At 46.7% G+C, this 14,785-nt stretch overlaps 2 protein-coding genes across 9 annotated transcripts in view; one reads left to right on the forward strand and one right to left on the reverse strand.

Moving 5' to 3' along the window:
• ABI2 (abl interactor 2) overlaps positions 1–6,170 on the forward strand; it is a 63,404-nt gene extending 57,234 nt beyond the window's left edge. For all 7 annotated transcript variants that reach the window (XM_030241603.2, XM_030241606.2, XM_050977107.1 and 4 more), the window contains one exon: positions 115–6,170. In XM_030241603.2, coding sequence (XP_030097463.1) covers positions 115–290 — 176 coding nt within the window. In that variant the 3' untranslated portion in view covers positions 291–6,170. The remainder of the gene's footprint in view (positions 1–114) is intronic.
• A 617-nt stretch (positions 6,171–6,787) lies between these two features.
• The window catches only part of RAPH1 (Ras association (RalGDS/AF-6) and pleckstrin homology domains 1), a 79,910-nt gene continuing 71,912 nt past the window's right edge, over positions 6,788–14,785 (reverse strand). For both annotated transcript variants that reach the window (XM_050977104.1, XM_050977105.1), the window contains exon 14: positions 6,788–14,771. In XM_050977104.1, the coding sequence (XP_050833061.1) occupies positions 12,801–14,771 (1,971 nt within the window). In that variant the 3' untranslated portion in view covers positions 6,788–12,800. The remainder of the gene's footprint in view (positions 14,772–14,785) is intronic.

Here is a 14,785-nt window from a genome sequence, read left to right on the forward strand (position 1 = left end):
GTTTCTCTCAGCAGGTCATTTGGCACACGCACAGGTGAGGCAGCGTCTGCGTGAGATTGGATTTTCCTCCTCCTCCCCTACCTCTCCTAACACTTACATTCTGTTCTTTCCTAGTGGTGGCAATCTATGACTACACCAAGGACAAGGAAGATGAGCTCTCATTTCAGGAAGGTGCCATCATTTACGTCATCAAGAAAAATGATGATGGCTGGTATGAGGGAGTCATGAATGGAGTGACGGGGCTGTTCCCGGGGAACTATGTGGAGTCGATCATGCATTACTCAGAGTGAAGACTGACCAGAGGACAGAACACTGCATCTCCTGCTGCAGGAGCTGTCAGGGCCTCCCAGATCTCCACCAGCCTCTGGGGCCCCTTCCAGTATAACTGAATGAAGGATAATTGTAACAACCACTCTTTTGGGTTTGGTTTGGTTTTTTTTTTTTTTTTCCTTTTCCCCCTCATGATATGACAATAGTGATTTGAGTTGTTTGAACAAATGGCTCTTCAGCTGCCAGCAGAGGCTATCTTGAGCTATCTGACTTTGAATTAAGCTGACCCATTCAGATGTAACAAACTTGTTGATTAGCTCATACTTCACTTGAATTCTGACTTCTGACAGGCCTTGGGATCTGTCTCAGGAGTCCTGTGCCCTCATGGTACTACCATTGGAAGCAGTGCCTGGCACTGGGAATGTCCTGGATGCTTGTGGTGAAGGTTACTGGCCAGTGGACATCCCTCCTGTTTCTACACTACACTCCTGTGCAGCTGGAAGAACAGTCATGTGCTAGCAAACACTGGGATTTCTACACAGAGACATTCCTGTAACTGACTTCCAGATAGCTGGATGCTTCTTTAGCATAAACACTTCTGCAGCTGCTCTGCACACGTAGGCTGACACAGGGCACACAGAGCCGGCTTTCATTCACTCACCTTTCAGTTTAGACAATTCAGATGGCTGCAGCCCAGAGGATCCCCACCTCCATTTCTCATCTTCAGAATGCCACATATTTGTTTTGTGTTCTGCACTGATGTAACTGTGCTCCCCTCCACAGCGAGCTCCTTGCCACGGTTGCTGCCATTTCAAACAGAACTCACAGATGCCGTTGATTGTGAAGGCGAAACAAAGTTTACAGGTCCTCCTGGGGTCTGAGGATTTACTCTAGGGGGTGTGATCTAAGGTTCAAATCTACTCATGCCTGCTTGCACTAGAGCAACTTGCCCCCAACTTTAGTTTTATGCACAATATAATCTTAAAAATCCAATCAGGTATTGTAAATTGGCTATTTTGTACTTGACTAGATTTGCATATGTACTGTGAGAGCCCTGTGCAGAGGTAGGACAAACGGCAATTGTCGTCTTCATGTCTGTTGCCAAAATCTCTTCAGTGGATGCAAAAAGGGCTGTTGTGTGTACTGGTTTCCCATGGAAATCCAAGCAGTAACTAGTAGTAGTCCTAGCTCTTCCCTTAGCCCTCTCCATTGTTTATTATAATAGGTATTTTGAGCTGTATTGGTGGCTTGGGATGGAGTAATACCAAGTGAAGGCTCTGTAGCCCCTTGTGATACTTGGCTTTCTAATCTAGTCTCAGTTAACAGTTCTGCTCAGTGATTGTACAGATCACTGTAAGTGATGGTTATACTCATCTGCCCTTAAGAACCTCTCAATGTTACCTGTGGGTAAATATCATGCATTAACTAATTAAATTTCCTGTTAAGTCTTGTTAGCCTGCAGATGGAGAGCCTCCTGAGCAAGGGCATCTTTAGACTGTCACCTGGCCAAGTTCTAGCTGGTACCAAGAGTAGCTTGTCCAAGGTGAGGCAGTGCTGCAGCTGGCGAGGCTGGTGTTAAAACAGAGCAGTGCACAGGAGTGTGGGGTGATGGTATTAGCACCAGTATAGGAAACTGACCCAGCCCCTTGCATATTTAGTGCAGATTTAGTGCCAGCCTGGGCAGGGAGGTGCCACAGCTGCTCAGAGGACAAGAGGAACAAACAAATAGGTGTGTTTGTAGGCTATGGAGGAATGTGATCACCTGCTGTGAGCTTGTGGAACTCCTGTGACAGTGCACAAGAAACTGGCTTGGTTAAAGTCTGCAGGAAGGACAACTTTGAAGAAACTTGTGTGCAGATAGAAGTCGCTTTCTCCCTTGCTAATCCACATGTTGTCTTCTTTCTGGAAGCTGACAGCATTGTTTGGGATGAGTGCCAGAACAGATACCCTTTTTAAGCCTTTTACTCTCTGGTAAGTTTTCTTGCAGCAAGACTAAGAGAAGCAGCCATGTTTAGTTCCCTCGGCCCATCATTTCTGTGGAAGCAAGTCCAGAACTTGGTTGTGCAGTCACTGGAATAACTGTTTCTAGTGTCATTGGGCAGGTCTAAGCTTTTGGCACAGGGAGGTGGTGCTTCTAGCAAAGGTGACTGAACAGCAGCATTCACAAGCCTTTGGTGCTTACAGGGTGGCTGTGTTTTCCAGGAATATCAGTTTTCCTAGCTTCTCTTGCCTTGGATATGTTTGTGGCAAAAACTGAGCCCACAGTGCTTAAATGCATCGTTAGGGCAGCCTAATGAAGTGAGAGCTGAACCTCTGCCTGTGCACCCAAGCTGCAGCTGGCAGGTCACACTTTAGTGAAACATGTCTTAACCCAGTCTGAGCAAGAGCTTGTGCTTGAACACTTCTGGCAGGTGGGTGGGGTAGTGTGTACTCCCACTGTGTGTGATACTTTATCTTCAAGCTGGTTTTTCATCTTGCAAGCTTTTTGTGTTGTGAGAGCAGAGCAGTGCGAGATGAACGCTTGCAGAGCCCAGCACGGAAGATGAGGCTACAAAACCCTTAGTGATTCCACTTTCAGGACAGCTGTGTGACAGCTCCTGAAGAACTGGCTTTGGTTTGACAGGCCAGGGGTTAGTTTGGTCCCTGCTGATAGAACATGGAATTGTTTATCCTGCAAGAACTGCTGTGGATGGAATTTCTGGGTCACCTCCTGCTGGTTTTATGCTTTATTATACAGTACTAATGTAAAGAAATTTGTTGAGTTTTATTCATATTTTTATTTTGTACAGATTTTAATTCTGTTGCTTGTTTGGGGATGATGTGATGTAATGCTCATAGGCCAGGCCAAGGTAAATAGGCTTTGTATATTAATGTTACATAGATTGCATGCTAGTAAAGTCAGTGAGGGTTGTGTTTCCAGTTTTGTCCCTTGTACTTCTCCTTGTCCAAAACCTTCTCTTCCCCACCCCTTTTTAATTTACAGGTTTACTTTAAAAGGGGGTGGCAAATGGGGGGCTGGGGGAGAAACACCTCAGTATTTTAAATAAGGTGCACAACATCTCTTCACTGCCGAGTTTTGCTGCCACAGCTCATGGTGCTTTGCATCACAGGCTGTTGAAGCGTGAGTGTGTACGCTTGAGAGGTGGGGGAAGGAGACACTCCAGCATAGCCCAAAGAGTGCTGAATGGCCAAAATGTATATGTTTCTCCCTTTGTGAGAACTGCCTTAGCCCAGCCAGCTGTTTTCATTGTGCACAGAAATTGTTCAGCATCCTCTAGCGGTGTATTTTGCCTTGGTTTGCTGTGTATCAAAGGTTTTTTCCTTCCTCTTGGCACCAGGGACAAAGCTGTTAACTACAGCTGCCTCTCCATGTGCCTGATGAGAGGAGGTCTCACCGAGTCTGTCCACATCTAGTGCTGAAGCAGGTTCATTTTGGTGCCTTCATTCCAGCTGAAGAGAAATAGCTGAGGTTGCATGTGTCTGACCCATTCTTTCCCCTCCTTTTCCCTTTCCCCTCAGCTGTTGTAGCAGAGGGCTGAGAGGGGCAGGAGAGGTGACCAGGAATTTCTATGCCTGAATGTCCTGAGGGCATGTTGCAGTGGCTGGAGTAGGCACCAGAGAGATGAAGCAATGCTGGATCACTTGATGGTCTGACTGGTTAGACGAAGACACACACGGAGGCACTGAAGAGCCACGGCTCTCACTGGAGGACAAGAGGTGTGGCTTGGCCCTGAGGTAGATGACAGCTTGGTGTGTGTTCCCAGGGGGCTGACCATGTTCCTGGAGTTCAGCTTATCCTTGCAGATAGTTGAGTTGGATGTCAGAAGTGTGTCTGGAGATGTCTGCTGGTGTGAACCACAGGTCCTGTGGTGTGTGGCTTGGTGGCTTACCTGTGGGTGCCAGAAAGGCTTAGACTCAGCTAGTTCTTGCTAGAGCAGTTTGTTCTCCTTTCCCAGCTGCTGGGCATTTTCTTTTCTTGCTGCTGAGGGTTCTTGGTGAGAGCCAAAGTTGACAGTGGCAGTAATGCAGCTTCTGAAAAGTGCCACTTTTACCTAGGGTGTTTCAGTTGATCATGAAAAGAAAGTGAGGAAGCAACAGGACTAGGGAGCCTTTTCCAGCAGAGGCTGTGTGGGCTGCCTGCCTGCTGTGGATGTGCACATTGTTGACTAGAAGTGGAAGAGTACTCTGCACTGATACTGTTGCACTTCTGTGGTGCCTCCCACCTGTGCTTGATGGTGACTTAATACTGTCCTCTTCCTAGCAACTTCCACCACTTCCTGGCAGGTGCTGTGGATGCACCTCTCTGCTGGAAACAAGCCTGCTTTTTTATTAGTTATATCTGTGGGCTCCAGGCATACAGCAAAACTTCCATGTTTTCTTTTCTGGAAAGGATGGAACTTTATGTTGTTTAGTAAACTGGCAGCATTTACAGAGCTTCTCCTCCCAGAGGTGCAAAAGGACATTTTGTAAAACAGGTGACATCTGTATTCTCTGCAGGTCCTTTTTGGAAGCTGCTTAGAGGATGCTGTTGGACAGACTGTGGTGCTGTGGCTTTACTAGGAGCAGTACTTGCATTCAGAGTATCGAGAGTCACTGGTGAAGGCACTGCAGCATTTCAGGCAGTATTACAAACCCCATGCAGAGACTTCAGTACCGATGTTGGCAACCGTGGCAGTAGGAAAGGTACAACACTGTTGCATTCACTAAGGCAAGTATTTACAACACAAACCTCTAGGGAAGGTGGTGGTGGAAACTTTGTTACCAGCAGCATCCTGGGCTACAGCTTCTGGGGTGCCAGTTACAAGAATTTACTGTGCTTACAGGTGTATTCACCTTCCCCAGTTTCTGGCATCTCCCACTATTTGGCATGGCTGCATTTGTGGATAAAACAGAGGTCAGAAGAGTACAAGAAGGGAACAATGTGTGGTTTGTGTTGGGGGAAGTCCCCCACAGTAGCTGAAGTCAATGTGTAGTAACAGCCCTATTTACCTACTTCTGATGTTAAAACTTTTAGCATAGTGGGAGCCCCACCTCCCATCCATGGGGACATGCTGAAAGCTTGATGCAGCCACAGTTTGACAACTGCTGTTAAAAAGAATAATTCACAGATCATGGTGTTCTGCTGCTTTCATTTGAAAAAAACCCCACCCATGTGTTTTGTGTAATCTCCAACCAATGGAGGAAGAGCTTTGGGGGTTTTTTTTGGTACACTAAATGTACTAACTTTATTAGCACCTCTGCTTATTACAAGACCTATTACAAGACTGTGATGGCAGCAGGCGCCTGCTGTCCAGAGGTAAGCCTACACCCAGGACCCTGCTGAACACTGACATGGGGACCCTGCTGAAATGGGTGCAGTACATTTATTCCAGTTTCTCTTTACACGTCTGAAGAACCCTACCACTACTAATAGGAAGAGCTATGTACAAATTTATTTCCATTACAGCCTCAGTAAGTGCTGACATGTCCAAGATTTTTTTTGTAAAGAACAAGTGCTTCTTTTCACATTTGAAAAAGTGTCTTTTGCAACTTGCATGGACAAGTAGTTTCTATGAATTCTCTGGAGATGTCAGTGTCTAACATGGATTTTGTCCATGCACTTTTTCCTGAAAGCAGATATACCCCCCACCTTTGGTTTGCAGTTGGAGCAGCACCCTCTGCTTTTGCTTTTGGCACTGCTGATGCAGTGGATGGATGCAGAGCCCACTGTAAATGACCAAGCCCACAGGACTCTGGGGAGCTGTATGCCGCCAGTAACGTTTTAGTGTGTGTGCCATTTGAACCACCTTCCAGTGAGTGCAAAACCCAATTTTTAAATTTTTTTAATTGTACTTGGAATTAATTGTTGCTGTGTACTAAACCCTCTTGTTATGAGCCCTAAATAAAAAGAACAAAGCACACATCATGTGTTCTGTGAGCGTGCCACAGCCGTGTCACATTTCTTGTCTTTGGCTACACACTTCAACGCACCAGGGCCAGGGATCGTGGCTTGTGCGTGCAGGAGCCTGTCCCTGAGGCTCACTGAGCTCAACACTTCCCACAGCAAAGATACAAACCTTGGCATCTGGCCTGCTGCCTTCAGCAGCTCCTTGCCCTCTGTGGGACTCCCCCTTGCCTGCACTGGCTAATGTCATTCTCAGACCTCTGCTGCTGAGGGCTGCAGGGTGAGGCTGAGAGCATTTCCCAGCCACGTTCCCTCCAGCCCCCAGAGCGGGGCCACAGCAGCACTTACCAGCCAGCAGCGGTTCTCTGCAAGCCCGAGCAAGGAGCGGATGGGAAAGGTGAGCCTTCACACGGGCTCCTCTTTAGACCTGTAACTGTAACAGCCAACTCTGACCCAGCAGCAAGAATGGTGCAAATTAATAGCAGCAGGTTCCTTGGGAGTGAGCACAGGCCTGGCAAACAGCTGTAGACCATCAGCTACCTGACCCCTACCAAGAGGAACTGATGACCTGAAAACACAGTGTGGGTTTGAGCTCATGAAAAAGGAAAATTGCAAGAGGATTAAAACAGAGTATTAATTATAACTACATCTTTATTGAATTGTGCATATTCCATTGTATAATGATCTATATTGGGTACTCTATAATGTAGTATTTCTTTTGTCCTCTCTCATGCTTAAAAAAGTATATTTATACATATATTTATATATATTTATAATATGGCAAAGCTCCCCCCAACCTGACACTATCAATCTAAAAGAGCTTTGATTTTTATTTTTTTTTTCTGTTTGGAAAGGGAAGAAGAGGGGAGGCAATCCCATGAAAGATAAAATGTGCAATTTTCTTTTTAAAGCAGTAAACATGAATGTATTTACAGCACTCAGCACAAGTTTGCTGCACAGACGAATCATCATTGCAATGACACTTCTTACACTTGCATCTCCAGTATTATACAGAATACTCCCAGTGACTGGTAACAATTAGTGTAAGCTACAAACCAAACTGCTGCTCCAGTTCATTTCTGGTCCACTGCAGTCCACTCAGGAGGCCTAAGATTTCCAATTAAAACTTAGGACAAAACATTGAGTTTTTCTTTTAGAAGTACAAGTGTTATTGTGCTGCACCAAATCAGCCAGCAGGGTGCCACGGGCACAGCTTTGTTTGCTAAACTGTCCAAGTGTGTTCCCAGTTCCCAGTGTTGGTTAAAGGCAAGGGACCCACAACATCTAAGAGAGAGGCACCCTGTTCTCTCACCAGACACATGCCACAGATCAGCAGTATGAGACCCCTGGCAACAAGAGACTGGTGTACACACATCTGCATACCTGGAATTTAGCTCAGAATGCATCTTTGGCATCTTGGGAAAGCTGGAAGGAAATTATTTTCCACTGTAGCAAACAGCTGAGTTCCAAAATTTCCTTGAAGACAAGCAGCCTTCAAGCATTTAAATAATGGGGGGGTAGTGTCCACAATCTGTTACTGAAGGTCCTTCTCACTAATTTCTACAGCACGAGTTCCTGTTCCTCCAAGTGTTCTACCTTCTCTAACTCCCCTTTACCCAAGATCCATCTGCTGAGCAGAGAGCTCACTGAGTCCCTGCCCCACCGAGTGCCTTAGAGCACCAAATGATCATTACCCACATCACTATTTTCCCTATGGTTGGTTGGTAGCAATTAGAGTAATTGATGTGGTGCTGGATTAGTGTGTGTTTTTCATCTTTGCAGTTTAGTGTCTTAAACTTCTCACAACTAGACCAAGCTTGTGTCACAGTATTAGTGACTGCTGCCCCTGCAACAAAACCCTTTTGTTTTGGGTTTGTTTTTTTTTTTTTTGCCCCTTCATGGGCATGTTTTAATTGAAGGAAAGAAAATTCAGAAAGCAAAATTACTCATCTTAGACAAACTCAGAATTCCAAAATAAAGCTTAAAATCCCACCAGCACGTGGCAAAAAATCCTCTGTAGTGTTAAATCCTCTCTGGTTTGGAGTCTGTCCCAGTGGTGCAAGGGAGTGAATGCAGAGTTCAACACCAGGTGCCACATATGGGCCCCAAAGTAGTAAGACTCACCTGCAGCTGAGGAGCACTGTGTGACTGAGTACATAATCTACCCCTTAGCAATGCTATAAGGAAAAAAAACCCTCAGCAACCAACCAAACTCCCATGTTCTGGCTTCATCCTCACTCCCTTCTGCCAGAATTCATACTGCTTTTCTGGAGTGCAACTGATTTTAACATGACACTAGTTGAAATAATACTCGTATTAGAACCCACTTATAATCTTATTTTGAATAAGAAACAAATTTACCTGTGGTAGTACCACTGTAGCAAAACAATTTGGTTTTATGCTGTTTTCTGTAAAAAGCAGAAAATTTCTTTTTGCCCTTCTGCTGTTGAAATGGCACTTTTGGTTCCTTAAACTGTGGAAAAAAAAATTTTAAGTGAGAGGAAGACTGACCACACTTTATCTCTGAGCTGATATGATTTATCTGGTTGCCTAAGGGCACAGAAAGAAGGAATTAGAAAAACCTTTAAATGTACAAGCCCAGAACAGTAAATGTTAAAATGCACTTGTTGAAAAAACTGCTTCCTCTCCCCTCAGACTCGAAACCAAATAATCCAGGTACCAGCACTTTGTTTCCCTGATGTGTCACTCAGTGCAGAGTAAGCTCAGGAGAGGAGCTCTTTGGCTTTGAGGTCATCACCAAGTCCGAGCAGTCAGGGGTGGTTTGCCGCAGGAGGAAACCACTGTGCCGTGTGAAGCAGGAAACTTCCTCTTCCATAGAAAATAAGAGAATGATTCAGACACTTGTGCCTAACTTCCTCTCCCAGCTACACGTGTTAAAAGACTAAACAGGGCCCCCTAGCATAGCCACCTGAAACATGTTACCTATGGTTTCTTTAGAACCTGTGGTTTCTGCTAGTTATAAAAGTAATTTCTCATCTTAGCTTAGTGCTGCTATAAGAGCCTAGTTTTCCTTTTCAAAGCAACTCCCCAGTCCCTGAATGGTGATGTAAGCATCTGAGAATAACACCCTGCTTTCTACACCTGGGCTGTGGGCACAGACACCTGGCTGGGCAGGGCTCTGGTACTCAGAGGTGATGCTATGCTGCATCAGGGGAGGGAAAATGAAGACCAAATGTGGAAAAGATTACCGGACAGAGCTGAGCCCTCTCAGGTGCCCTTGCAGCTGCAGGGTCCCCTGACACCCACCTTAACAAGTGGCCAGCCTGTGCTCTGCCTCATGTAATACAACCCCAGCCATACACTCTGTGGGATCAAAGCACTTTTGTGTCTGGAGTATAAGCACTCGGCCTTCACACGCCCATTTCAAAACTGCCAAAAGTATTACTGCCCCTAGGAAGCCTCCTCCTGGGTGTCTGAAGTCCAGCCCCTTAATTCTCTGATATAATAAATATTATGTTGCAATTATAAGATGGGGCACATGGGGCAAAACAACTTACTTGTGAAATAAGGTGTAAATATTCACTGTCACAAAAACAGTAAATATACTGGAAAAGCAAGTTACAATGGGGGGTATCTCATAACCTGGAAAGGCAACCAGGATGCCTGAACCACACTGTAGCCACATTTCCATGCTCATCTGAGAGAAAGCAAGCAGGATCACTACTCATTGGATCACTACTGCCTTAGGAAAGAAACTAACTAGAAGGAATACAGGGTGCCACCTTTGCTGACATTCATTCTTTTTGCTGCAGACTTAGGAGTTACACAACTGTCTCCCAGCAAGCTGTGGGCAGCCTGCAGTAGTAAGCATGGATTAATTGTCTAGGGAGAGATACTGGGGAAATAAATGTGGACACAGGAAAACAAGAACAAAGCTGAAATGCCTCTGAAGAAATTGCACTCACAACATTGATGTGAAGAGTCCAAAGCTCAGAGGTACCTGCACTGAATGAACTACAGTAAAAGGGCTGGAACTGACACACACCAGTGAGGCTGTCTTGGGGAAAAGAAAAGCAGGTGGGACAAGCAGAATTCCCTGACTGCTCTCACCTGGGAGCACACGTTGCCAGGAGTAGGAGAATGTGCCCCACCTCCTCATCATGGCTAAGGGCTGAGCAGCCACAGCTGTAGTGAGCACCTTTTGTCTCTGGTGTGTCTGAGCCCCAGGAGCTGCGCACAGGACACAGCAGCAGGAGGAGCAACGTGAAAATTACAGCACCCATGAACTGCAGTATAGCTTAACAATCCTCCTGTGAAGTTAGTCACCAGCTACACTGAGCATGCTTAAAATCAACAATGCAAATGCTTTTAAGGACACTTTGTAAGCACAAAAATAGTAGAAACAAAACTTGGTGCACAATTTGAAAGATACAAAAAAGTGCCTTTCCATAGCAGTGCTTTAAAAATGCACATAATGGTATATACTCTTATTGCTCAAAAAATCTAGTCTGAAATATTAAAACAATTTCCAGAGGTGCTGAAACAGATTTTAAAAAAATCACATGAAACAGTTCAGCAGAGACAGCACCACTATTTTTTCTCTTCTCATGATGAACCTATTTAAAAGTATATAGTTATAGATGTGTCATTTTCCACCTCAAATTAGCAAAACTTTTTTTCCTATTAATAAAATATTCACAAATACATTTATTTCATTTTTTGGACTTAAAAAAAAAACTTTATAAAAAAAGGAATGGGGGACACTGTCACAATATTTCTTAAATGTATCATCCTGAATTACTTTAATGAGAGATTAGTTTATATTGGTTTTACACATCTGAAGATACTGCCAGGTCAAGCTGCTGTCTTTGTTTCATTCTTTGGGGAAAAGAAAGCATTTAAAGTTTGCTTTTGGAGAAAAAGTAAGCAAACAGTGAAATTATTTGCCCTATGAACCTATTTACTATGTATTGACAATATCCCCATGCTGACAAGGGAAGCTGTAACAGCTGAAGATGGGTAGTTACAGTTCAAGTATTTTAGCTGTTTTACAAAGGCTGTGTCCCACCACCCTGCAAGGAATGTGCAATGATACATAAGACCACTTACACTACCTTATCACAAGGTCTGAGTATGTGGGTAAGACTGTACAATCAAGCTACTGAAGAAAAAGGACTGTCATGCTTGATGTGGTGACCAACTGTAAATCGGTGACTAACAAAAAAGCAAGCAAACCAATAGTCTGTTTTCTACTTGTATGGGCCCTTAGATGAAATTCTTAGCAAATGTTATTGCCTCTATAAGGTTGTTTTATTTCCAGTCTTCTTCCTTGACTGCTAGAAGTGCAACTTTGTAATAAACAGGTTAATGTACTGGTCCACAGTCTCTGGCAGGTCAAAGAAAAGAGAGAGAATTCCTACTCTGCTTGTCCTGAAATTGCTGCTCCCTTCTCTCTTTCCAGAAGGGAAAGTTTCCTGACAATTTCCAGTCAATTACAAACAGTACTTTCCTGACACATTTCCAGATGCTTGTTTTTGTGAAGACACTACATTTTTCCAGGCCCAGACCAGGTGAGACTGGATGCTGTGCATGCTTGTGGCAGCACACAGCACTTTCTACAGAAACCTACCTGTTCATTCAGGGTAAGAGTTACACGGACAGCTCACAGATCGGCGTGGGTCAGCCTTGGGGGTTGGCAGGATTTTCAATTGCAGGAGTCCTGGCAGCTTTCAGAAGGGGTTAACACAAATATATTCATCTTGAGCCACAGAAACAAATGATTGAGCCTGTTATCAGTTAGAATGCATAATGGTTTGGAATAATATATATTTATCCTACTTAACTGCATGGACAAATAAGTTTGAAATAATTTCTATCAGTGTATATTTTTAAACTATTTGAAAGGAGGGGGAGGCTCTTTATAGTATAAATATATTTCACTCCAGCCCACTATATATAAAATCTATTTCTTTCCTCTGAACATACTCATTTTCAGTAGTATTATGACCAGAATGTTTTGGTATGTTGCATCTGTACTTTTCAATCAATGGACAACGTACAGTTACCAGCCGAACACCTCAGCTTTGCAGAATTTACCCACCACAAACTGCTGAGAAGTTTGTGGGTTTAGGTTTTTTATTTCCTTTCTTTAAAGTGCCCCCTACATCTCCATCTTTATGGTAAGATTTGACCAGTTAGAGTCCGATTCCAGATAATATACTGACTGAAACAATAAATACGGATCTACAAAAACATTCTGGTTATCTTCTATAATTGCGACGAAATATATCACAATATATTATATACCTACACTTATTATACATGCACGAACATGTCTCACGTGGACAGACACTACAAAAAAATTCTCTCCCTCCCCCTCCCCTAAATGCAGAAAAAGTAAGAAAATGGGGGTTTGGTCCAATCCATAAGAAGGGTAAAAGAAACTGTAAGAATGAAGCCAACACCTCTCTACCCACTTTTCCCAATAACGTATCAAGACCCCTAAGCCCCCATCTTTCTTAATCTAGCCATGTCTTTGCATTTAGCCATAGCTGCAGTTTGAGATCACCTCTTTTATTGGGGCTATCATCCGCATCCCCACATCCTCTCCACGTGCTGGGGATCATGGGCTGGCGGATCACAGAGCAGCCCACAAGTCATGGAGAGCACTGGCCCTGGGGACTGACTACCAGTCGCGTGACAGCTTGGTGTTCTGATCCCTTTTGGGGGGTGCGGGGGGCGGCCCCCTCCGTAACGTTGCATAGCCAGATATATGACTGCCCCCAAAGCTGCTGGTCTTCTGCTGGTCAGCCAGCAGCTCTGGTGGGGGTGGAGGCAGGGCCATGTCGTCCATGGTGGCCGTGGGCTCCGTTCTGGACATCCGCGCGGAGGAGAGCGAGCCGTGCCGGGTGATGGATTTCCGCTGCAGCGTCCGGTTGAGGTCTGCCAGGAATCCCGGCTGAACGCTAAGGCTGGACTTGGGTGAAGTGGGCACTTGTGGGCCAGCTGACCCTGGGGGCTCTGCAACCTCCGCCTGTGTCAGTCGGGTGCTGTCATTCCGCTTGGGGCGTGTGGGTGGTGGGGCTTTTTTCACAGATGGTTTTGACCATGCTTGTGGCTGGGGATTTACAACAGCGACTTTTGGGGAGGTGCTGCCTGAAAACACAGATGGAATTTCTACTGGAGGGGGAGGAAGATCTATTTCAGGTGGTGGTGGTGGGAAGTCTGAATCGGATGGCGGTGAAGGGAATTCAACCACAGGTTCCTTTCCAGACACAATCGGAACAGAAGCCTTGGCTGGGAGTCCACCTTGTGGAAGGACAATGGGCAGGCTCACACCAGAAAGGTTGAGCTTTCCTGGCTTTGGAGGCGCTGGAGGAGGCGATGACTCCTTTGAAGGAGGTCCTGACGGCTCTGGGGAGTGTGCAAATTTGCTGACAAGGCGGTCCACTGAAGGTCTCTTGGACTCATGGTACTCAGCAGAGCTTGTGGACTTGATGCTGGAGTTGCGCTGAGGTGTCGGAGGTGGTTTCTTCCCTCCAGGGCTTGATGTCTTGCCAGCCTTTTTTACTGGAGACCCTGATTTGTCAGGTGGGGGAGAACCTGCAGAGGAAGCTGGGGAAGGAGGTGGAGGAGGAAACACTAAACTGCTTTCTGGTGGAGGAGGGGGGAAATCTGGTGAAGGAGCAGCAGCAGGCTGCCATTTGGGCTTTGCCTTCACTGCTGGAGGTGACTGTGGAGCCACACTCAGTGGAAGGGGTTTCAGAGGTTGGGGCTCAGTGGCAGGTGGCGTGGGAGGAGGGGGGAACTGGCTGACTATCTGCTTCACCACCGATGGCACTGGGGACTGAGGGGATGGAGGGGGCTTTACTGAGAAACTCTGCTGCTTTGGGAATGTTGCAGGGGGAATGGGGCCAGGAGGGGCTGGGGGCAGAGGAGGCACCTGGGGAGAAGTGACACTTGGCTGTTTCTTTATTGCAAGGGGCAAGGCTGCAGTCACAGGGGGAGTGACATGTGTGACTCCTGGTGATGCTGCCTTGCCACTAGGCTGAGGGGGTAGAGCTGCCATGACAGGCTTTGGGGGTGCCTGGGGTGGTGGTGGGGCAGGCACAGGAGGAGGCGGCGGTGGTAACGAGGTGGCAACAGCGGCCTGGCTTATATTTGGTTGAACTTGATGTATCTTGGGGGGCGGCGGTGGTGGCGTGAACTGTGGCACAGAGGGGGCACAAGGTGCCGGCTTCAGCTGTGCCATGGCCGAACCCGGTGTGGGGGGCGGCGGCGGGGGCGGGGGGGGCGGCATGACCCCGTTGGGGGGCACCAGGATCTGAGGCTTTGCCGAGGGCGGGGGCGGCGGCGGGGCCTGCTGTGCGGCAGGGGCTTTGGAAAAAGGGCCGCCGTGCTGGGCCGCGTTCTGCAGCCGGGTGATGGTGCTGTACTTGACGAACATGGTGGCGGGCGAGCCGGCAGACGGGGCGGCCTGGCTGGGCAGGGGCGGGGGCGGAGGGGGCGGCGGCGGTGGGGGCGGAGGGGGCGGGGGCGGAGGCGGTGGCAGCGGCGGGGACGGCTGCGATGCTGTGTAGGGCGTCACCGCTTTCGTCTGCGGGGACACGGGAGCTGCCACAGACACGAAGGGCCGACCTACAGGCTCCACTCGGGCCTACGGGGAAGGGA

Source organism: Serinus canaria, chromosome 7 (genome assembly GCF_022539315.1).
Source record: "Serinus canaria isolate serCan28SL12 chromosome 7, serCan2020, whole genome shotgun sequence".
In the NCBI taxonomy this organism is placed as follows: Eukaryota; Metazoa; Chordata; class Aves; order Passeriformes; family Fringillidae; genus Serinus; species Serinus canaria.